Raw genomic sequence first — 25,612 nt, 5'->3', positions numbered from 1 at the left:
AAGCATGATGATTGGATATGCAGAGTTACTCGATTACACTAACGGGGATAGTGTGCTTCTTGGCTTTATATCATTTATGTATAGATAAGTAAAAAAAACTGAGCTAAAGAGACAAACACACTTTACAGAACAAGGTTTTAAACATGTAAATGTTGCCTTTATATTAAAACATGTACTTTTAGGAATGATGTCTTCATTTGGAGAGGACAGGACAGTGGATAGCATGGGAAATCAGGGAGAGAAATTGGGGAATGACACACAGGAAAGGAGCCACAGATTGGGTTCAAATCAGTGCTGCCCATTTGGAAGACTGGCTTCTGTGCATGTAGTAGAACCTAACTGCTAGGCACCCCCTAATTGAGACCATTTGAGTTTGGACCCTAATGGGGAATCCTTGAATTTAGAAGCCAGTCTCAAGTTGACCCCCAAAGAAACTGATAATCATTTAGCGTGACTTCAGGCAGGGCATGGAATCGAGCGCCGCCACGTAACCTGAGATCAGCTGATTTAGCCCTCATCAGCCATGTTTAGCTGATTTGCTTCCCAGCACAATGTCGGCCAACCCCCCTCAGGCTATGTTATTTAAACTGCAATAGCCTGGCTCTCTTTGCTGCTGCCTCTGCAAGCCACTTTTTGCAACCCTCCTCCACCCCAGCTCCTCCATTATTCTTCCCTGATTTAATCAATGTTATTCTGTTGTCATTTGGGGCTTTTCCATTGCAAGGGGCGACTTGGTTCGACTTGGTTTGACTTGGCACGGCAGCCCAGTATTTTTTTTGTACTTTTGGCTACGTGTTTGCAATGTATTTGATTTTGCAGACTGAATTCCCAAAAGACAAAAAAAATCCTCTCTCCTTGACGGCCAGCAGCACCTTATAACACAGGACAGAAAGGCCATTTTTAACATGTGTTCCAATATGCTGCAGAGTAATAAACACACCAAGTGACTATAAATCTGCCTGAGCCCGATATCCGACAGTCAGCAGATCTGTCCTGCATTCATCTCCTGGCACAGTCACAGAGGTGGACATCACCTTCACTTGGTAACTAATACAGAGCAGAAAGCTTTAGGAGCACTGAAACACTGCACCAAAGCATCTCACACAGACTGAGCTGAGTCACCAGCAACATGCCTGAAGATCTTTATGTCAACTCTGATAAAAAATACTCTTGATGAATTTCCCTTTTTATGAAAAGTATTAAAAATTAGAATAGCAAGACAGGAAATCTGACTGAATTTCCTTTAACCCATTAACTGAGCTGGAGCTGATTATAATTAGGGACAGAGAGAGAGAGTGAGAGAGTGAGTGGGCAGAGGAGTAAAAAAAGGAAGAGGGCCTTGTTTGGATTCATACCGAATCTGTATCTGGGCCACTGTCAGCCACTGTGACTCAGTTTTAATCAGAGCAGACAAAGACTGTAGCAGGGCCCCATCCTCTCATAGGGCTGAGCTGAAGCAGAAGGAGCTAAATAGAGACATTTATATGAAGCAGACAGTAAGAGTTGAGGACTTCTGGCCACATTCTCATGCATGTAAACATCTGACCCTTTACATGCTGCAAAGTTGAAATGCCAAAGATGAAAGGAACACGTGGGAGAGTTACGATAACAAACAGAGATGTAGTGGCTTCAGCCTTGTGAAGCATGAGAAGTGGACAAAGACAGAGAACAGATGTAGCCTTACAGAGAACAAAAGGACAACAGACACAAGACCGGAAAGAGAGAGACGGACATGTTAAATATGGAGACAATAGACATACAGTGATGCAATGCATGCAGTCTGGACTCTTTACCAGGAGAAACAAGGCTTTTGCTTATTGTTTCATCAACTGTATACAGTATGTCACCAAATCTGGTATGCTTGGTATGAAGAACAAGACAATGGAGGGAACAGTTCAAACTAGCTATATTTAGCATTGTAGAAAGCTCCTATTTTCTAACAGTCACATAAAAAGTTCACGATTTTATATAAACTGTTAATGTCCCTCCTTGTGCCGCCACCTCTATCACAATGTTAAGACAATCCCCCTCCAACACCAAGCACATAAATGCTCCAGTTCTCCCACTCTGCTTTAGACATAATCTCTTTAATCCCTCCAGAAATCTACATCCTTCTCTGCAAATATGTAGGAACCATGTAAGCTCTACCTCCTTTACTGTGATTTCAACATACTAGGGTTACAGCTGATTTAAAGATGTGATGTTATTATTGACATTTGTGATAACTAGTTATTCAAAAAAGAGTATTTTACAATGTAAAGGGTATCGTTTATTCTTGCTTTAAACTTGCTTATTCAAGTGAAAAAAGAAACTTTCATCAGAGTAACATGTAATACACCACACAATGTATTATTTTGGCCCACAATAATAAAATTATCATGATACAGTGATTCTAAGATAACAGATAGAGTATAAGACATTCATATTATAAAACCTCAGGATATCCGATTGACTGAAGAGTATAAAATAAAACTCTCCTGCTGCCTTCTGCTTCTTCTTTTATCACACTGTCCTTGATGGGGGTAATTCCCCATCAAGACCAGTGATGTCATGGGCTCATATATTTGCCCTGTTCAAATAAAACAAGCCAGGAAAGAGGAGAAAAACTTTCTAACGGTGTAAATGAAAAATTCTGTCACATGAAGTTCTCTGTGTTTTCTCATGTTTACAGTAGGAATGTCACGATTACAGATTTTCTTGGTGTGATTATTGTCAGAGAAATAATTGCAATTTTACGATTATCCCGATTATTTTTGCATTAATTAATTTCACACTACCATGAACAAGTAAAATCACATCAACACTCCTTATAGGTCTTGTATTTTAATTTATTTCCATCCTAGGATGCTCTCATAACAAAATAATATATCAACAATGTAAAGTAACCAATAATTACAAGAAAAATGATAATAATCCCATTTGGATGGACCACTCGAGTGGTCTTAGCTGAGAAGTGTTTGAGTTAAAAAGCTATAATTCAGTCAGTCACATCTGTTTCATATCCCTCAAATATAAACACATTCTTCATATTCACAACTGTATTTATTAAATGTTCTCTTCAAAACTAAATTTTCTCATTTTTATGTGGCATTTGAACACATCTAACATATATAACATATATAATACAATTGTCTAATTTACTGAGGTTACCTTAATGCATCATATTTTCCGTCTTCAGCTCCTAAAGTTCGCTAATTAACTTCAATTCTGCCGATTCCACCGCAGATTTCTACACTGGATTAATATTGTTAACAAACAGGACTAGCTCAAAGTTTTGGAGCATTTATCAGCATTTATCTGAGCAGCTAAAGAAGAAAACTGTCCTGGAGCAGCTGAAGAGAGGGATTTGAGCCCTTAACTGCCAGTACTCACTCACAGGCAGCGTCTTTTTTCCTCAAGCCGACAGTTTAAGGTACATTCTTGTTTGATGTGATGCATGACACTTCTAGTTTATGTTCCCCTTGAAACTGATGTATGATTTGACACCAGTCTTATCTTAAAATGAGGTTACTCCACAGAGCCTGTGAGACTCGATAGTATCAATAAGCTAAAACGTTATTGATTTCGGGTATTTCAAAAACACAGAACCAGGTTCTTATGGACCTGGGTTTTGATCCCCATCCCTAACATTGACATGACTTAACCCAGTTACTATTTACCTTTACTTTGGCATACAACGCCAAATGGTTATCCCACAGGTGCTGAAGTATTGCCTGATTTCACGGCAACTTTTTTGTGGCATGTTTTACATTTAGGATGGCCGTCTTCCACAGTGACACTCTGGTCATGTTTTTTGTATCCAAAACAGCTCTTCCTGGGTGGGACTGTGAAACACCTCTGCCTGCAACTGCATGAAGCAACAGGAGGCGGTGACACGCGGATGTTGTGTAACTTTGTTTTAGTTGCTGCGCTGTTGCATCAATATGGTTCCCAGCATAATCTTTTCTGGAAACTGACGGTATTTAGGAAACGTCAGGATTAACTAATCGTAAAGTTTAATACCGCAATTACTTGTGAAAATAGGTAATTGTGCCATCCCTAGTTTACAGCAACATTATTCCAACATAACTAGTGTGTTTAGACACAAGAAGTTTGGATTTCATTTTACTGGGACTTTAAGGGATGCACCAATGTTTGACATCCACATCAGCCCATATCTGCCTGTTTGCAAAAATTGACCATGTTGCACATAATGTGGCATGCACACTGGTACCAGTTGCCAGATTTTATCTGATGTGCCAAATAATTTGTGGTTGGCATGTGGTACACCAAACTGCTGACTAAAATAAGAGGGTTTTTTGGAGGCCAGAAGTCACCAATGGGACAAAAGCGAATATATTTTTGTGGTCAAACACAAGAGAAATGTTGGCACAGTTGCAGTCCAACACCAAAAGAAGTAATGAAAAAACATAGATATTGGCTAAACTGTCATTAATGTTAGTATTAGGGCAAAATGATATATTGTATTTCTATTACAATTGCAATGTATGCATGCGCATTAGTCACATTTATGGCCATACTATAGTCAGGTGACCTAGTGTACATTAATCAACCAGTTCTGTGTTTTTGGATTTAAGCCAAATTAGCACATTTTCTCGTTTTCTTTATAAACATGCTTTAAAGTCTGCTTGAAATCCTAATCAGAAGCTAGGGAAGTGAGATCAGTGCAGTGGAGTCTGTGTCTTCTCCTAACATTAGGCCAGAGGCTACAGGTGCCGCTGCCGCTGTCACTACACCTTTTAGGCAGATGCTAAGTTACGCAAGGCCAATTCTACGTGCGTCTATTCACACTACTATTGACACCTTGTCCCGGTGCTCGGTTTATAAACAGTTCATTAACGGTGCAGACATGCCAATTCTTTATTTCACAGCTTCAAAAGTACGCAGAAGCGTGACAGTCATGGCAGCTTGACCCTTTGAGCATATGGTTAACCATCAGTAGCTCTTGGGCCTTTTTATGTCAGCCAAAGTGTAACTGAATGTTGTTAGAAATGATTTATGACATTTAGGAACACAGCTGTGAGTTTATTTGTAGAGCTGATGAAGAAACAAGTCACTCCATCCAACTGCTCTGTCTCTTCTCATCTTCATTCTTGTCTGTCAGAGAGCTGCCCAGTTAGTTCCTGAATTCAAGAATTTGGAAAGAAATCTAATTGCATTTTTTGATTGTGGAGATTGGAGGTTCCCTTTGACTTAAGCAATTAGGGAAAATGGAAACAGCAATAAACTTAAAATACTGTTTAAACTGTTTTAAAAATATAATTACATGAAGCAAAATATTTACACATGGTTAAATCAATCAAGATATTTCTGATGATATCTTAACTCACTGTTAAGGGGTAAAGCTATAGCAACAGCTCAGTCAGAGATATTATTCAGTGCAGCCCCAAACAATTCATGCATGAAGCCCACGAGCTATTTGTGTAATAATCAGTGGGCATGTCAAGTTGTGGCCAGAGGAGGTATGAATGCCTGCGGTTAAACAAGTGTGTGGCACACATGTATGGCACAGAAGTGCCAGATAGCATCAGATTGTGCCCCCCTCAGAGGCAGATGCAGGCAGACACGGCAGAGCCGTCAGGGCATGGCTAAAATCAGGGGGGAGGAAGGGAGCTGCTGCTTCTGTGTGCTTTAAAGTGTGTGTCATGAAGGGTGCGCTCATGCTCCCACGCCTCCAGCTACCTGATGCCAAGGCACCCATGAATGATTTTAAGTTGGCTGAGGGGAGAAATTGGCCTCTCACACTACAACAACAGTGTGATTCTCCTCATCTGAACTGATCCTGTGTCCTGGCAGAATGGAGGTGCACACTTTGATCACCTGTATAAAATCCTTATTGGTAACACTCTAGTGACAGATACAATGTCAAAGTCAAATTGTGGTACTTTTTCACAGTGTCAGAAAAATGGCCTCTCTCATTGTGCTGAAGCTCAAACACATGAACACTGCTGATGCCCAAAGGAAGGTATAGAGTGGGAGGGCTGCGCTGGAATCCCCCTGCGGTTATAGAGCCGGATTAAGGCCACTGGGTTATTATGCCACCAAAAAACTGCACTCTTCTAGCCCAGCAGGCAACACACCAGATTAATATTGTAACATCCACCCACAGGAGTAGCCACCCACCCTTAAAGAATTGCAATGCATGCTCATACTCATGAAAGACTGGCAAACGCATACACGAACCTTTCACCTGACGGATAAAGAGCATGCTGTTTCCAATTAGCTGCAAGAAATATTTCTAAATCTCTGAAATCAGCCCAGAGAACAAGTTTCAAAAATACATAAATCTTGAAATGTTGCGGTTCCCTTTTTTCAATGCATGACAAATAAACCACCAGATTTGTCAATGTGGTTTAGCAGGCTTTGCAAGACTTTCTGATGATATAATCCGTATGCTGACATGGAATATGTAAATCACAAGGATGAGGTTCAACCCCCCCCACTGAGTTCACAACACTCATCTGTACCTCAACACACGCACAAAAATGGTTTGTTTCAGGCTTTTCTCCTGTGCGTTCAAATTCCTCTTCTTGATTTTTTTCTGTTCAACTACTCCTCCCCCACCCTATTGACCTCCATTAAACCACACTTATGACTCTTTCCCTGTTTAGCTGTCGAGCTGCTGCAGACAATCACATTTCAACAAGCTCCAGAGCCAAACACAACCTTCAGAGCTTTAGTGTGTACATGGATGACAGTGTGTGCAAGTGTTGGGTTACAGCTCGCTGTGCTCTCGCGGGCAACCAGCTAACATTTCAGATGGTCTTCCAGTATGTTTAGAACAGAACACGCCGGTCCCCACCCACTCAGAGCAAAGCATAGGTCACCCTGCTGCACAGACACACAGCAATGAGAGAGGGGGAAATGCAAAGCAAACTAACAGTAAGGGCAAGAGGCTTTCTTTTCTGACCAAGAAAGCTTCACATGATTTCTAGGAGGCCTAAAGTTAGAGCAACTGGTAACTTTTATCAGTGTAAGTGATTTTAAATTCAACATAATTGCTGGAAATTGAGAAATATTTCTAAAAATGCTCTAAAAGAAGCTCACTGTTGACAGAAACAGATCTGCAGCATTAAAGCTACTGAGACAGCTAACTTCTGCCCTACCAACTATATCATGAATGTCTCTATTTTCGTTATGTAACAAAACTGCATACAGAGAATTTTAATTTCAGACAAAGCCTATTAAATCAATAGATTAAGCCCTTTTCACAAAACTCCAGAAAAGTTCCTGTAAGTGTCCAGGTAAGGTGGATGTATGATAAACAGTACCTGACCCATGACCATTTTTACATGCCTTGCCTCTTATTTCTGAGAACAAAAGTCCACTGCTTTGAGGAATGTTTAAAAGGCCAATTCAAAATTTCTGTCTTTAATTTTTTCATAAGTGCTTATAAAATGGACTTTAAGGTATTTCTAGCAGGAAAAAGCCCCTTGGCTGCATGATGGCATTCTGGGCATGCAGTGCTTTGCAGCGACGCCATTGCCCACTGGAGCGCAGTCGAGCACGGCCCTGAGCAACTGGACACTCAAGATCACAAGATCACAGGAGAACTACGAATTCATGAGGGGAAAGTGTGCAAACAACATATTATTTTTGTCTTTCTGGGGTTGATTTGTCATTCATTTCAATGTTATTCCATCTTTTGCTTTTGCAGTGACTGAGTACATTAGGGAAAAAAAGATTTGTGCTTTCTCCAAAAAATGTAGGGCCTCATGTAAAATTCTGTGGTTTTTCACCTCAAATGAACTTTTCTTTGTTAGGGGTGTCTTCGAAGCTCTGTGACCCACTGAGTTTGTTCTTTTTCTCATCCATCATCATCTTGTTGATTATTTGGTGAGTTTCAGTTTAACTTATTCATAGATGCAAAACCTGGAAAGTAGAAATCTCAGTGTTTAAGATTTCAGAGCTGATTTTAACTCACAAAGTGTAATTTTAACTTTATTCAGAGTTAAATGGTCTTTAGTGCTGGAGTTATGTTGTTAGTTCAACAACTCTGTAGAGAATCAGTGATAGTCAATTTCAAACCTGGGGTCGGAGTATTCCCATCATGCCCTTGTTCAGAGTACTTAGATATGTTTAGGCATCTATATGTCTTTAGACGTATTTATATGATGCCTGTTGTACAGGGATCAGTCCTCCTTTGCTCATGTTTCTGGGGAATTATTGTTGTTTTGATGTTTAACACTTCTGCATCATGAGTAAAGTTATCCTCTGCGCTGGTCCTTGACTAATCTACAGTAAAAGTCTGTCTGATACCACTAGAAGTCAGAGAACTGACCCCTGCAGACTGTGTGTTTCCCGCATGTATAAAGGTTAGAGGTGACACTGCTGCTGTCACAGACATGACAGATGCGTGGTTATGCTTAGCCGATCTTAGGTGAGTGTAATCCCAGAACCACTAGCACATCATCCCGGTACTCAGTAATATTGTGGCCATATATGGCCATACTTTTATTTCATACTGACCATGTTTACACTGTGTTTGCAAGTCTCACTGTACAAGCACTGGCAGGAAAAAATGTTCAGCTTCTCTACACAGTAGAGTTAGAAAAAAAGTAAATTGTTACAGATTGGCTCACCTCCTGGAAGAGTGATGGAAATTTTGTTAATAAATTGGCCGTGCTTAAGATTTTAGCCCTCCGTACCCTGCTGGTACGGTGATTATCCAAAGCAGTAGCGCATATGTTGTTTACAATATCTCAGGAACTGTAAGGCAAATTTCTATGGAGTGAATTTTGATCGAAAGCTGATCTTTTTGCTGATAAACACACAGCTCCTGGCTGTTATATCCTATCCAGAACATCTTTAATCCAGGTGCAAAATGCTGTGTTTATCCAGAGCTTTGATATTACAACACCACATTGCCAAATCCATGATAATATAACTTTTTATTATGTTTTCGCGATGAGAAACTCCATTTTGACACCTTAAGTATAAGAAAGCAACTTTCTGTTATCCTTCTGGCCAATCACAATGCTCCAGTTTTTTCTTCTATTGTTATTTAAGCAATAGCCACCACTCAAGGCCAGCCAAAGATCAATGAGACGCAAGATAGTTATCTGCCAGTTTGTAAAGGTGAGAAAAAAGAGTCCTCTATGGCCCAAATAATGAAGAGGACATTTGTGCTCCTATAATAGGATTCATGCATATTTAGCACACTGGAATGCAGAGTGAAAAATGTGAATTGGTTCTGTGGAGAAAAATGACAGTGACAGTTTCCGTTTTGTTTCGCAAGTTATTTTTTCTCCACATAGACAAGGCCTGTAGGAACAAAATTTAGATGTGAAAAGGCTTGTTCATAGCTGATCTGTGTGTGATTTGTATAGTGCTATAAAATTTAATATCTGTTTTGTTCTTTAACTTGGTCTTTCTGGGCATTTAATTATTGATGCATTTATCTGACATTCTTGCAGCACATATATTCTGATAGACCAGATTGTGCTGAAAGAATACACAGTGCTGAACAAATTTATTAGACCACCTGTCATACTTGTCTCAGAGACCATCCAGCATCTTGAAGTGCTTTAATGCAGACTCCTTCATTTTCAGTGAGCTCTCCACGTGTTACCATTTTGAACAGGAATGAGGAATTTCAAATTGAATTCACCCTTTTATACCCAAATTTGAGCCGGTTCACTGGGCTTCTCTGAGAAGTCAGAAATCAATCAATCACAACATTCAACCGCTAACACTAATTTTTCTGTTCAGGAATGCAAGTAAATAACTATAATTTGACATATTAATCAAGAAATATTAATGTGCTTTACTATTTTTTCAGTTTTTTTGTAAATCAGTAAACATGAAAATTCAAAGATAATAGCAATAATTATATTTTAGCATTAAAAATATCATTTGGGTTAATGAGCTTCTACATATTGGTGTATTAACCATTGCAGAAACATAAAAAATGATTTTGGTAATTACAATGCTGTTAATTTAGGGCAGCTGTGGCATAAACCTTACTTTGGGTGGTGGTCTAATAAATTTGTTAAGCACTGTATGTCTGTAACTTGACTGTGCTTGAAAGGGTTGGGATTCAACAGACATTTTCTTCAGAAAAATATGGATGTACAAAAAAAACAGGAACTGGACACTTAATAGTGTGTTATTTATTTGCTATTAAAGTAAATATAAGGGCTTGCCATTATTTCTATAGCATGGAAAGTCAAAGCTAAGTGAAGTATTAGTACATCAAAGAATAAGAATAACTATAATTGTGCTTTTCTGTATCCCACCACTGAATAACTCTGTGGTTGATTGTCCTAAATGCTAAAATTAGCTTCCTGTAAAAATATTTGGGGGTGGTTCAGGGGTATCACTCATTAGATCATCCACATAATTTCAGAAAGTTTCTGTGTCTTGGGAATGATGGTTGCTAAGCAACATGGGTAAACATTGAGTTGAGACAACCTCCCAACATCATGAGTCAAAGTTATTCCAAAAAGAAAGCCAAGCTTGGGATCTCCAAAACAGTCTTAATGAAAAGCACCGCCATCATAAAACTCATCCTGACTTCTGTGTGGACTGCAAAGTTTCCATTACAAATGTTCACAACAAAACATGTGATGAAGGCCAGGTTTAATTTAATCCTCTCTGGCATTTCTGACACCACTGTGACAGGCTGGGTCAGCAGGCTGTGGACACAGTGTGTATGTGTGGGCGCGACAACACAAACCACATCTGCTCTGAAACCTTAAATCTGCTTCATTTCACTAAGAACAAACAAGCCAGAAAGAGGTGAAGTTCATTAAGTTGTTCAATATGTTAAAGCTTTCTTTACAATAGGAAACAGAGTGACACGTTTACTACCGGGACACACCTCTTTTGACCCAGTCTGCTTGTGCAATGTCACTTATTTCAATACACATGCCATGTGGCTGCGTAGGACTCAAGACAACAAAAGCTAGAGCAAGCATGCCAGTGATGTCTGAAACACATCATAAAAGTTGTCGCCCGCAAACAGAAACATGCAGAATAGTTTCTTTTTAAGCAATTACTCTACTAGAGTTGAACATCTCATGAACAAAATACTTTTTCCAGAACAGGATGGTTGTCATTTTTGTTGCGTTTGGAAACTTCAATTAGTGGAATAAAAAAAGGAGCACTCTCTTTTTACACCTACCCCATGTCAGCTGCAATAGCCATTAAAAACAGCAATGTTTTTCATGATGGTCTCATTTTCTTGAACAGGCCATAGTGGGATATCTTCATTAATACTAGTATATTTCATAACCAAATCAAAACTTTTCACTGGGGCTTTTAGTTACACCAAGCTTAAAATGAGTCCCTTCCCCACCATGAAATTAAATTCATGCAAGCCTCTATACTTCAAAAAGGCCTCATCTAAAAGAAACAAAAGCGGGGAGATTGGGATCATTATGGGGGAAATGTCTGAGTGGATTTTTCAGGCTGCTCTCAGAATAAGAAGCCACATCTGAGATTAATGAGGTGCAGGCTTGACAAAGGGGAGGACACCATTTTTTCTCAACTCTGGTTCAAGATGTAAACAATGTCCCACCCTCTAAACAAACAGGGCACAGCCCTCCAGAGAATACAATCGTTTCATCAGCGACACGCAACACTCTCTCTTAATAGCATGCATAAATGAAGCCTTACGTGTTTATTTTAGGCCAACTGACTCTGAGGATGACATGGAAAGGTTGATAATCGGCACTTTGGGAGCAAAAGGGAGAAACAAAGGGAACATTCCTGAGGGCGACCACCGGACAAGACAGCATTATCATTCAGGGAAGGATTGTTTAGGAAAGCATGATGACTCTTGTTCATGTGTGTCCTAGGAGAAAATGTGACCAGCCTCCAAAACTTCAAGAAGGGTAAATGTCAAGTATACTCAACATCTTTTTGATGTTTTTGTCATCTGTGTGTCATAAAGGTTAACAGACAGACAGCATAAGAGGTTATCTGTAAAGGCTTTTATAAGACACATGTTGACCACAGTGGGACAACAGAAAAGAGTCAAAATGCAACTGTCATTGCATTGTGATAGAGAGAAACAAAGTTAGACATGCACAACAGTAAACAGGTGCTGGATGTAAAAAATGAATGCAGAAAAAAATCCAAGATATCCGCAAACAAGGAAGCTCTCGTTTCAAGTATTGGTGAAGTTTCAAACTAACAGACTTAGAAGAACACAAAGCTACCAGTAGCATTTGGTTAGCATGGCTTAGTAAAAATAACTGAAAATCAAGGAAACATTTAGCCTTGTTCTGCTAAAGCTTGAGCTTAATCTGTTCACCTTATGTAGCCATGCCCACTTTACCCACTGCAAAATTCTTCCACTTTTCACTCTGGCATCTTTTCCTCTAGTCCTCTCACAGAACAAATAACAACTGACAATATTATTAGAAAACTTAATGTGAATGATATACCTTTAGATAAACTGCACAAAGTCACCTCTAATAACTTCTAACTTACACAGAGACTTAGACTTTTGACTACTGCCAAACTACTGGCAGCCACTGAAGTCCAAAGACCATCAGGAAGTACCAGTCCCATGCTCATATGAAACAAAAGGCGAATAAAGACATTTTTAAAAAATGCTGTTCCATGGGGGGGTTTTCAACTTAAACTAAACTAAAACTTTCCGGAGTGAAAATGACAAAAATGTGACTAAAACTAAAAGGCATTATAAAAATAGAGATTAAAGCTGGTTCAAAATAGCTGCCAAAACTAGCTCTGAGTTGCAGCTTAGATGGAGCTTTCAGGATTGTGGGCCTGAATTGATAAAAAAAAATACTGAGAACTAATTGAACCAGCCCACAATACTGATGCCAACTACCAGGGATGAATGATTTACAGAGATAGTCCAAACGCATTTTTTTTCCAATATTGCAATTGCAGTTTAATATGTGATTATTTTGACGTTTCTCATCCTATGTACTTTTCAACTAACACAAGCAAAAATATCAGTCTATATTTCAACCAGCACCATAATAGATTAAATTTACTAGGGATGAATGGGTTTGAAAAAAATAGCTAATTTGTATTATTTTGACTCATATTGCAAATTTGATATCAATTACTATTTTGATGACAGTGACCATTTCTTTGCCATTCTTGTTTTGATTGAGAAAAAATACGCAAGAAAAGTAGGATTTCTGAAAACTACTCTAAACAAGTTACTTGAATATTTGCATGATATGTAGAGCATAGCTAACATCTTTGCTGTATAAAAATGCATCGAACTGGGATTTTGAAAAATATTAGGTTAAAGCAATATGGCACTGTCTGCAATTTTAAAGTGCAGCAAGTAAAATTGTGATTTAATGCGATTTTTGATTAACTGCGCAGCCCTAACAACTACCAATGGATCCAGATTTAACAGTTTAGCCAGCTAATCAGGGAAATCCCCAGTTGTTAATTTAAAACAAATTTACAAACAGTTGGACAGGGTTTGGCGTGTTGTTTTGCCTTATTTTCTGATAAATGAGCTAAGCTGAGACACTAGCTATTAGCCAAGGAAACCAGAGCAGTATGAATCTCCTCATGGAATAGTTTGACTAAATGGGACTTAAAAATATTTCCAAAAATGTCTTACTATTTTCTTCAAATTGGTCCCAGCTATTTTCCAGCTGGGTTGTGAGAAAAATGTGACATGGAGGACCTAACCACATCCTCCAATCAATATTCTTCACACAGGAATGCATCTCTACGGCTTTCTATGCACAAGTATCCTTGTGTGAAATATTCAAAGTTAGTCAAATCGGTTAAGATAATGTTAAAGCTGGCGAGCACAGTGTAAGTGTGGATCCCAAAGTATGGATGGCTTCTAACTCAGATCCTTTTTACATGATTAAATCCCTATATCTGTCATGTCTGCTGTCTGTCACTTGGTGCTCTCTTTCTGTCTGGTCACTCTCTCCGTCTTCCTCTGCTTTCTTTAATTTCTGTCACTTTCTGCACACTTACATCTCGGTTTCAGTACTTCCGGTTTTATTTTGGTGATCACGCACCCCTTTGTCTGCACGTCAGTTTTGCTTCCTCTGTCACATATCACCACAGCTGTTTACCATTAGCACTCATTAGCCACAGTATGTTAGCACCCGGTTTTCACCTGTTCTCTGCTAGTTCGTTGCACTTCATAGTCCTCGTCCCAGCGCTTTGTTTTCATTATCTTAGCTTTCTCATCTCGACCTTGTTTTTGTTCTTTGGACCTTTGCCTTAGCCTGCCGATTTTTGTACCTCTGCTGGAGTTTAACTGCCTACCCGTGTAACGACCCTGTTTTTCCCATTAAAACTCTGATTTTGCCTGAACCTTGCCGTGTCCTGCAGTTGTGTCCAGCATTCTGTGTCTCGTTCCTTGATAATATCCAGAAGACAAGAGTAAAGGGGAGATAGAGTTGACTCAGCTCTTGAAACATCTGTGATGAGGAAGAACAACATTACAAGCTTGGTAACAGACATCATCAGATAAACTAGAACTTCCACTAAATATTTTGAATCGCTCACCAGCAGAGCCACAGCTACGTGGACAACAAGAAAATACAGTTTTGTATTTTAAACTCCATATCTTAAACTCAAGATTCGATGGACCTGTGCATTGACTGACATGCTGGGGCATGATGGAGGTAATATGGCCCCATTGTGTGAGAGGAAGGGTATTTTCTTGTCATGATGCTCCACCACTCATCCCCAGTGCAGACAGCAGCCTCAGGTATTTCTGTGTCTCTCCACCCCCACTGTCTTTGTCCATAAACCCCAAAGGAGCGCAGACTGGCGCATGAAAACAAAAACTACTTTCCCAGATTCCTGTTACAAATATGCAGTTTGTGCCAACTTAACAGGCAGATGAAAGATAAAGCTTGGGAAACTTAACCTGTTGCCCTGAAGTCACAATCCAGGTGTCATTTGCCCTCCACTGGGATTATTGTTCATTTCTCAAGAAAACAGGAGGGGAGGGGGTGATGGTCACGAGTGTTGCTATAATGCATGGAGGTGCAGAGAACAAGGCTAAGCCATCAAAGGAAATCCATTTTACTTCTTCAAATTCTTTAAGCCATCTGCATGTTTTCAGAGTGCTGTGTGGTCTTTAAATGGGCTGATTTAAAGCGAGACTCAGTCAGTAGAGTATGCTGAAATCACAGGTGACTCACAACAAAATACTGAAAGATAAGATATGATACAGTACAATAATAGGAATAAGATACTTTGTTCACAATAATATTATACTGATTTTGTCATAGAGATGGCCAAAAGTTTATCCCACTAATAAAGACATGACTTCAGTTCTTCTTGGTGAAGTCACATTATTATATCAAAGAGCTGGGCAGACAACTAGAAAAAAAGAGTTTCAATGAATCCTGACAATGTGTGTGACAAAGTGTCACAATGAAAATATCTCTCTCTGCTGTTTCGACTGACGCAGGGCCTGAGCGTTCCCATGAGAGACAAAAAGTTCCCATGGTCTTGGCCCTGCAGCCATATTTGGCGTGCTAATACCCACTAAATCTGACACATTTCCAACACACAGGAACAGGTGTCTTCAAAACAAGGCTTGGTCTTAGTGAACAGGGTATCCCTTTCTGCGGCTCCACAAGCTGCAGAGAGGAAAATTATATGGTTTAAGAAAACCATGGCAGCCTAAACACACAGACCCAAAACACACACACACACACACAGAACCAGTACTGAAATGTTAACAAGTAATTATACGCCTGGGCTACTTTAAAGAAAAGAATTGTGACATAATAAAACCAAACCGAATCATAACTGTTGAAGGCCAAAGTCAGGGTACAGCTAGAGCAAAACTACCTTAAAAATCAACATTGATCTTTAGTGGACTAATGTTAGGTCACAGTAATCAGCAGGTAAAGACATCCTCTGTATATAATGTTATGGGATAACTATTGTGTGTTATATCAATAAAAAAAGATTGATTAACTTATTAAAGGATCCATGGGAATTAAAAACATTTCATCCTACGTTCATGAAACAAGTTTTGAGACAAGTTAATGATACATCCATACACTGTCATTCTGACTAATACGACACCAAAGAATCTGTGTGCATTTTATTCATCATGCCTCTACTTTATAACACCAGTTGCACCACAAAGGTGTTTAAAGGAGCTATGTAGCATTTGGCACACATATTTGGGTATCTGGGATATCAGCCTGCCCACAAAATGTGAAAAAAAGGCAACCCAGTCCTTTGTTTGTGGTCTACCTATGCTTGGTAAAACAAAGTTTGGCGCTCTGTCCAGTCTGCACTCATTTGAGAGGGGTCTGGCAGCAGACTACACATTTCTAAAGGCTACTTTCACAGACAGTTCAGCTGAGACTTTGTTTATCACAATTTGACAGTTTAATGGATTTCCATTTTGCAATTTTTTCTAACTCAACTTTATTTGTACACAACGTTTGACAATTAGATTCATGAAATAACCACCACTGAAAACATTACAGACTAAGAAACATTTCATAAAAAGGAGAGAGATTTAATCTGACATTAAATTATGTTTAAATCATTTTCAGAAGTAATAACATTAACGGTGGCATGCTTTAGCTTTGTTGGCTTTAGCTAAAGCTAACATGGCTACACTAGCTACATCATTAATGTTACTAGATGAGCTAATGTAGCTAATATGCTTTAGCAACGTGAGCTTTTGCAACTTGAGCTTTGGCTAAAGTAGCTCTGTAGCCAACATAGTTATGTAGATAACGTATCTACATAGTTGCTTTGTGAATTTAACTTTAGCTACATAGCTATGTCAGCTACATAGCTCCTTTATCTATAGCTAAGTTAGCTTGATCAATGTGAGCTTTAGCAAATGTAGCCTAATCTTATTTAGCTGTGTGGATAATGCAGCTTACATTGCTGCTGTGTAAGCTTAGCTTAGCTTTAGCTAAGTTAGCTTCATAGATATGTTATCTGCGTAGCTCTTTTATCTATTTAGCTCAGCTAATAGAGCTACTTAAGCTTTGGTTACTATGGAAAGCCTGTTTTATGCTTGACACATACTCTGAGTCGCAAGTTTCCGCACATCAAACATGGCGTAGAATCTTCAGACACATCCCTTTGTGGTGTTGCCATGCAGCATATTTTCGCTTGGACATGTACAGGCCAGACATCAAACTATGCTACAGTACAGATGTGATGTTTGAAGACGATGCACCCCCCTAGCTTTTGGGAGAATACTGGTTTGCAGTGATGAGGCAGCCATCACTAGGTAATAATACATCAGATGCGTCACTATTTGACGTCAGTTTGAGGCAGTACTGCCTTCCATGCAGAAAGCATAAATGAGCCTTTAAAGTGTTTTCATGGAGGGCAAGCTTTTTTCCTGAAAAGAGGGGTGGAACAAGAAAGACCTTATTTGCATTTTAAAGACGCACACTCCAGAACTGAGCGTTCTGAGAAAGGTTCTTTAGAGCTGGTTTATACAGGGTCAAAAACCTCCTCTGGTGCCTGATCCATTGCATATTTTGACCTGAGCACAGCAGAGACGTTTCATTTAGACCACAGGGGACTGTGTTCTAGGTGGAAAAAGGGTGTTTGTCCACTTAAATATAAATAGATGTCAACTAGCCAAAGAGGAATGACAATATAGTGACAAGAAATAAATGGAGGAAACATAATAGGTGAAACTGACATTAAATATCAGAGAATGAATGCATACATCCTGCACAGTTTTTTGTATTCTTCAGTTAATCTCAATTATTTATAAGATCATCGCAGATATTAAGCACCATGATATGATGATTATCATGCGGCACATACTGAATCATTTCAATGCCCACTCCCTACTACACTCAATCCCCTCAGCAAAGAAAAGTTCTCCTAAATAGAAATATTTAATGTGTCTCATTGGAAATATCTGGAGTTGAACTTATGACTTAACATTAAATACTGCAGACGTTGTCTCTTCATCTCTGTCCTCTGACCCATGACAGCTTTTTTGTTCTGCTGTTCAGCATCCTGTCCCACAAATGTTGGCTTTGAGCAAGATTTGTTAAATTGCCTGGAACGTGGCCATTGTGTGGCCATTCCTGTTCTGATAATTGCCTTAAATACAGGTTAATGTGCGGAGCTGGGCGAGCTCATTACCATTTAATGCTGACTGCTGGTTACTAGAACAGCAGAGAAAGTGTTACACTTTAACAAGGCTGGAAGCCAGCCATGAGAAAAGCCTTGACTGTGGTATGTCTTCATTTCAGCACTCACACTGGGGTCCTTTACAGTCGCCAGAAGGGTTTTTTTGTTAATCTGAAATAAACAAAATTAACCTTATTTGAGTGATAAATTCAGTGGGAAAAACAAACGCGTCTTGGATATGTTCCAAATGAACATCTTTTCCATGTATTTACGCCTGTGGGTAATCAGGTCAGCTGTTCAATCATGTGTGACACCAACATGTGAGGAGAAAAAAACAGGCAGAAAAGCACAAAATTGTAAAAGTAAGTCAGCTGTGATGGATGAAATGTTACATCTCTAACAGGCATGACGTCTCGGTGACTCCACAAGCTTACAGCCATCATTAGCCTACATGTTCTGTCACTACAGACAACTCCTCACTGCAGCCTGATCAGCCAGCAAAAACTGCAGCTTTTCCCCCCCTTTTTGTGTTGAACTTCCACTGCAAGCTCCTTGACAGTCAGCAGCAACCTGGCATATTTAGAGAGACGGTGTGGTCTAATAGCACTTTGAACACTACATAAGTTAAATTACTTCTGACAACGGAGATTTACAGCAGTACCCTGAGGCTCAGCGTTAATCTGCAGCATCTGAAAGGCATCTCCATGTGAGAGACATGCTCTTGCCTTGAAACTGAACAAATGTATGCTAATACAAGGTGATTCTACGATATAGAGTACATAACCTATCTAATATTATGCTGAAGTGATTAGTATTGAAGTTTCATATGAATTACATAACACAATATCATGTTGCTAGCAGGTGGGTGGCAGTCCTCAGCAACAGCAGCAGTGCAGTATTTCTGTTTAGAGTTGCTTACTGCCCTTGATTTAAAGCAAAAGTTTAGTCAAATTTAAATGAATGGTTGTCGTGATACAATGATTTTCTGTTTTAATAAAACAAAGGCTTTTCGTGCGTGATAGGGGAACTTTTTTGTTTTCAATTATCAAAAACTGCACAAATCTGTTGCAAACATCTCAGTAGGAAAACACTGCCAACATTATGTGCAGTTTAGACACTGTGTAGAAGTTTGCTTTCAGTTTGATGGATTAAATCCTCTTATAAGCACCTGTCATAAAATGTGTGTTGGTTTTTTGGAGGTTTGTCCTTTTTTAATACTATGTTAAAGAAATAATGGAGAATGTATCAATAAAAACATGACATATAATACTTCATAGTTGGTCACACAGCTCATGTGTGCACTGGAAAATATGCTATCAGACATTTAGCTAAAGTTGTGGTGCAGTAGCCCTTTTGATGACAGGCAGTTTATATGCTAACCCTGGATGCTATTGTTACTGTATTACAACCAGAGTGGGATAGAGTCATTACACTGAGGGTGCAGCCTGCATTTTTTGCTCTTTCACTTCTGAAACACCCACTGAAAACCTTTTTTTTTTTTTGCTAAAGCTAACGACATAACAGCAAAAATTGCTGTGGCCACATCATGCTCGCTGCTTATGAAAGCTTGCTACATTTGAAAATGCACAGTGTTGGCAGTTGCTCAGCTTTGTTTACCTGTTCTCTCCTTTTGCATTTGAAGGTGGTGGGTGTAGAACTGTTTGGTTGTCCTCCATATCCACGACACATTTTGTGTTCAGTTCAATTTCTGTAGAGAGAAGTTTGTTGGGAAAGTGAAGCAAAAAATGCGGGGGGGTGTGAAAGTAAAATAGCTTTCTATCGTCTTCAAACTAAACTCAAGTCTGGCCCCAGGCTCGTAACTCAAGCTGAAGGCAGAAATGGCGAAGAAATCAAAACTTTATGATAACGTAGCATGACTGCGAGGAGACAGAGACGAGGGTTAGCGAACAGAAATTACAGTTTTTGTCACACTTACCCCTGCGGTTCATGGGCCGAACTCTCACTGCAACTTTTACCTTTGTATCCGACATTTTCGTCCACTTTTCACTCCCACCCTGTCTCTATGTATAGTCTGTGAATCCCCGACAAGGAGCCCGGATTTATGCCAGAAAAAAAGGGCAGCAGGTTCTAGTTGAAAAATCCCGAGACAGTCCACAGCTCAAGGAAAAGACATGGGGATATGTTCATTTTGTCCTTTATATCCATCTGGGTTCGCTTCTTGTGTAAATCCAGCACTGTGCTCCAGCCCCAGACAGCATCCCCACCGCCATCTTCCACTGGGAGCACGACTGCTCTCCTCTGGCAGACTGGAGACGGCGGAGCCGGAGAGGGGGAAAGGATTTACGCACCGCGCCGCTTATCGGGGGGTGGAGGGGGGACCAGTGGACGAAGAGTGAGGCTGTCTGACAAGTTCATTCACATGCAGCCACGATAAGAATCCGTTTAGACATTTAAACATCATATGGGTGTATTTCAGAAATGTTAAGATCAAAACTGACGATTGATCATGATTAAAGGCGAACATTTGTATTGCGGTAGCAGCAAGGGCGTAGTCATCTTCTCGGCAGGACTAAGGGCAAGTGATTAAGAGGGCCCCACTACCAAAGCTGTGCTATTAACAAAAGTTACCCAGTTTTATTTCCTTTTTAAAAAAAATAATGTGTCAGATTCAGTGCTGCCAACTCATCAGAAAGTAAAGTAGCTATTGAAAAGTCTAATTTGCATGATTGGACATGTAGGTGTAATTGTAGTGCTGTAGGAGGGAGGAATAATGTCACGGGAGAGATAAAGAGTGTGTAAAAAACACCCTAAATATGTTTAGAACTACAAATGGACTTTCATCTGTTGATTCTTGTTTTTCTTTATGTCACAATTCCACACCCCCCCCCCCCCCATCTGGGCGTGGGACTGCCAAAAGTGACCCCATAAAACAAATCTAGTGGAGTTACTAAGGCTTCTTTTTTCTTTTTCTTTTTTAATGATTCTTTTTAAGTTTAGTTTTCTTAAGTTGGTTTTGGTTTATAACCCTTATGGTCTACTTAGTCACTAGAAAACATGAACATTTCTAACCAAGACATTTTTAACATTTTTTGCATGCAATCTACAATGACTATCTAAATAGACCAAAAGAGACAATAGAAAAAAACTGTCAAGGCCGCTTTGTGGCACAATTTATTTGTATTCTGGATGCAGAGGGGTGAACATCTCCTGCTCTGACTGCAGAAAGTATTTAATTTTTTTTTTTACTCAAGATTTTTCTTTTTTTTTTTTTGTAATTTTTCATAGTATAACAAAAGTGCAGTGCTGGACGATTGTTACAAAAACAAGACATTAGTTTACAGTAGAGCAGCTGACACCTATATCTCAATTAAACATGAATTCAACAAGTATAAGAGTGATATTAGCATTAAAAAAAACTATAATCTTACAGAAACACAAAGTAAAAAACAACCCCTGCCCATTCACTTCCAGCACAACACACACATCATAAAAGCACTGTCACACCAACAGCCTGTCCAAAGTAATCCAGTAGTTTACAGTTGGAGATGTTAAATAGCACCTATTGGTCAAGCCACTGTAGAGTCTGGAATGCATTCAAAAATGAACCCCATGTTTTCTCATATTTTCCATTAGAATGCTGGAGTGAATATCTAATTTTCTCTCATTTTAAGCAAGTCATGATGTCCTCAAGCCATTGTGCATGAGTGGGTAGTAAAGTGTCCCTCCACCTCAGCAGAACCACTCTCCGAGTGAGCAGAGAAGCAAAGGATGAAGTGTGTCGCTTTTGTGCAGTTAGTCGCATCTCCCTGCCAGTGACCCCAAAAAAAGCAGTCAAAGGACTTGGGTCTAGTTTGATATTAAATATTTTAGAAAGTGTTTTAAAAATGTCTCTCCAGTATTTGTTAAGACTAGAACAGGACCAGTACATATGGATAAGAGAAGCTTAAGCAGATTTACATTTGACACATAATGGGTCTATCTCAGGGCACATAGAGGACAATTTTGCTTTCGAGATATGAGCTCTGTGCACCACTTTGAACTGAATTAAGCATTGACAGGCACATAAAGAGGTAGAGTTAACCAGTTTGAGTATGGAAGTCCAGGTATCTTCTGACAGGGACAGACCTAGATCCTCCTCCCATGCTGCTCTCAGCTTATCTGTGGGGGCACACTTAAGGTCTAGAATCATGGCATATAAAGTTGAAATTAGTCTTTTTTTTCAATGGATTTAGAGAAAGGACTGTATCAACTATGGACGACTGCTTGAGCTGGAGACTCAGACAACTGAGCAAGGACAAAATGTCTTGCGTGAAGGTACCTAAAAAAGTTTGATTTAGACAGACTGAATTTTTCACTTAACTGTTCAAATGATGCCATGGTATTACCAATGTATAAATCTTTAAAGTGTATAATACTCTTATTATGCCATTCTTGAAAAGCAGAGTTGTGAGAGGATGGTTTGAAGAGATGTTCTGATTACGCATTCAGGTACAGCTTTGGAGGCAGAGTAAATTATATCAAACAGTCGTGTTATGTTAAAATAGTACTGCCTATTTTTAATAAAGCCAGTTTGGTCTTTGGAAATGATTGTGGGGAGGGCATTCTCTAGTCGATGGGCTAGGATTTCTGCGTTTTCTGTGTTTAAAAGGGAGATAGGCCTGTAGGAGGCACATTCAGCTGGGTCTTACCTTTTTTAGCAATGAGAGTTATACAGGCCTCCATAAATGAGGGTGGAAGGGGATCTATTTTGCAGGATTCTGAAAGAACTGAACACAAAAAGTTGAAAGCAGTGCAGAAAACTTCTTAAAAAATTCCGCCAGAAACCCATCGGGCCCCAGGACTTGCTTGACTGCAAGTGCTTGGGTGATAGGTTCCTCTAGACTCCTTCTAAAATCTAATGAAAGTGTGGGAATGTTAAGGCCATATAAAAAAATTGTTTGGCAATCGAATCTTAGGAATATTTTGTTTGGCCTTAGCACCTTTGAGCTGATTAGCTAATAACTTGTCAGATTTGTCTAAGTATACTTAAAATATAGTAATATTCTTTAACAGCAACTGTTGAATTGAATGAGCGGCAAGCAAGTCAAATTTGGTTTTACGTTCCAATCGTTTTTTTATAGAGATCCGAAGACTTCGTTTGAGCATACTGTGTCAGTCTCTCTGATTTGATATGCAAGGTCTGATTGCTCTCTGTAAGAGTCTCGTTTCATTTGAGCTGTGTATGCTATGATCTGCCCTTGAAGATAGGCCTTAAGGGCATCCCATACCATTAGATTAGAGGTGTCATTAGGTATATTAGAAGTGAGAAAAAAGGTGATTTCTTTTTCTATGAATTTGACAAAGTTATCTTCTGACAACAGAGTTGAATCGCCACTGCCTGTTCCTCTGAGGAAGGCCAGAAAGGGACAATGTCATGACAATAGGTGTGTGGTCAGAAATTACGATACTCTGATAAGCACGAGAATGAACTTGGGGAAGGAGTTGGTTATTAATGAAGAAATAATCAATTCTAGAGTAAGTGTCATGGATGTGTGAGAAAAAATAAGTATTTAATTTTTAATGCACATCTAAATTTTTTTTACAAATAGTATGGCAAAAGTTTAGTGATGCCATCACTCTACAGTATGAACCTTGTCCACTTCTGGGCCCATTCTACATGAACTATGGGATAGGCCAATCAGCAGACTGAGCAGAATAAATCTTCACTGTGTGGTCTTCACTGTCCAAAATGACCAAATTATTTTTCAGTGACACCAGCCTAGTTGGTCTGATAAGTTGGCCTCCAGTAAGAGGAGTCAAGACTGGGCTTTGGTGCACCTTTCCCAAACTCCAACTCATCCCTTGATTGGAGTCAACCACAATCACTCCTCCATCTCTGCCAAAGGCCAGGCCTGACATGTTGATCCTCACTGTGGACTTTAGGGCAAGGCTGAAAGTGTCTGTCTGATACAGGATTTGGAAGTCTTTTGAATACACTCTTAATCTTGTGTGTTGGTGGATCTTTGGAGGATACTTCTCATCAGGTAAATGCTCCAGCACTGCTGTGTTCCCAGTCAGCCTACAGCAGGCCACTGCTTTCGGACTCTGTAGGTCGAAGATAACATGTTGATGCTCCAGAATGAGTCCATGAGTGTAGTCCATTTTTACTTGGGACATTGTGCCAGCCAGGGTGTCAGTGACCAGGATGCGCCCATAGTTATCTGTGTCCACACCCCAGGGCATCAAGAAAGACTCTTTGACAGTCAACACGTGGTTTCCCCTGGAAGTAAAAACCTTCACAGCTTGGTCTCCAGCATCAGTCACCACAATACATCCACAGGGAGTCACAGCCACATCCACCGGGTAACAGATCTCCCCACTGGCTTGTCCTCTTGGCCCAAAGGTGTGCAGCTTCTTCCCTTGTGGGCTGAACACAACCACCCTCTTCTCCCCATCATGCACCACCACTATTGTCCCCGAGGATCCAAAAACGGCAATCCCAGTGGGGTTGATAAGTTCCCCCCAGCCACCAAAAGCCGCCACGAGGTGCAGAGATGGATTTGTCCGACCTGTTGCAAGGCCAAGACCTCTCTTTGAAGATGGTCTCCTGGATAACAACAGCTCCTGTAGGTCTGAGAGAACCTGGCAGTTGGAGGGGCTGTCGATGCTGCACAGCTGTCTGCAGAACGGGCACTCCAGCTTCCTCAGGACAGGGTGTGACAGGGCTGTGATGCATTCTTTACAGAGGACATGGCCACAGGAGAGGTTCTGCGGTCTGCGCTCCCTCTGTTGCGTGTTGAACTTCTCAAAGCACACTTTACACTCCAGCAAGTTGATCTGGATCTCTCTAAGAATTCCCTCAGGAGACCTCAGATAAGGACTCATAGCCATGGATGAAATATCCTTAAGTCCTTTACGCCTGCTGAGATGGTTCAGAAAGACAGCAGAAGTTGCAGGAACCAGAATCAGTGGTCATCTAAAGTAGAGAATAATCAAGACTAAGGGATATGAAGGCAAAAGACTGCACCATTTTTGTCAACACGTCCTCTGCTTGAGGCCCGTATGTTCACGTCACATTTTGTACACAGCTGAGGCTCTCTGCTGCCTTCCTCTGGACATAGAGTTTAACACAAGTTGGAAATGTTGGGTTGGTGTAGTTCCTCTTGTGCTCTCATAAAAGCAGAACAAGCAGAAAAAATGTCTTTAAGGTTGAAAGACAAGTAGCAGAATTCAAAACTAAGAGGTCCAACAAGATGTTGGTGCCTGTACACATAATATCTGCTGAAATTCAGTCTTAGATTAAAAAATCCAAGACTTTCTTGCTTTCTCTTCAAGGAAAGACAAGCCATACCTACAAAAACATGTTGTTATAGGTCAGCACGAGGCAGCTATTTCCGTCTGCGTTTCAGGGTGTGCAGACTGAGTGAAATCTGATCCGAGACGGGCAGTTCTTGAGTCAGCCAATCCGGCACTCCTTTGCTGCAGCAGGCTGCTCTTTAGGGGTCGAGCAAGGTCATTCATGGCTTCTTATTGTGAAGTATTATAACAGCCTCCTTCTAGCTTCAAGAACATATTTTCTAATCACTAATAAAGGCATGTATTAATGAAATTAGAG

At 39.9% G+C, this 25,612-nt stretch overlaps 2 protein-coding genes across 8 annotated transcripts in view; both read right to left on the bottom strand.

Annotated features, from left to right (window-relative positions):
• The window catches only part of kif13a (kinesin family member 13A), a 64,930-nt gene extending 44,586 nt beyond the window's left edge, over nt 1-20,344 (bottom strand). For 5 of the 7 annotated variants that reach the window (XM_041792778.1, XM_041792779.1, XM_041792785.1 and 2 more), the window contains exons 1-2: nt 19,994-20,344; nt 19,675-19,765 (exon numbers count right to left, since the gene is read on the bottom strand). In XM_041792778.1, the coding sequence (XP_041648712.1) occupies nt 19,675-19,765; nt 19,994-20,048 (146 nt within the window). In that variant the 5' untranslated portion in view covers nt 20,049-20,344. Of the gene's footprint in view, nt 1-14,077; nt 14,122-19,674; nt 19,766-19,993 lie in introns of those variants that run through there. The other 2 variants (XM_041792784.1, XM_041792783.1) reach the window with 2 other exon arrangements.
• Nucleotides 20,345-21,181: 837 nt separating this feature from the next.
• Nucleotides 21,182-25,026, bottom strand: LOC121513240 (E3 ubiquitin-protein ligase NHLRC1-like). Its single transcript, XM_041792847.1, has one exon. It carries the CDS (start codon nt 24,886-24,888, stop codon nt 23,680-23,682), a length of 1,209 nt encoding a protein of 402 aa, XP_041648781.1. The 5' UTR covers nt 24,889-25,026; the 3' UTR covers nt 21,182-23,679.
• Nucleotides 25,027-25,612: the final 586 nt, after the last annotated feature.

Source organism: Cheilinus undulatus, linkage group 8, assembly GCF_018320785.1.
Source record: "Cheilinus undulatus linkage group 8, ASM1832078v1, whole genome shotgun sequence".
Taxonomy (NCBI): domain Eukaryota; kingdom Metazoa; phylum Chordata; class Actinopteri; order Labriformes; family Labridae; genus Cheilinus; species Cheilinus undulatus.
This window is presented reverse-complemented; position numbering and strand designations above follow the sequence as displayed.

Coding starts and splice junctions, on each gene's coding strand:
- LOC121513240 (XM_041792847.1), bottom strand. CDS start 24,888: ATGGCTATGAGTCCTTATCTGAGGTCTCCTGAGGGAATTCTTAGAGAG.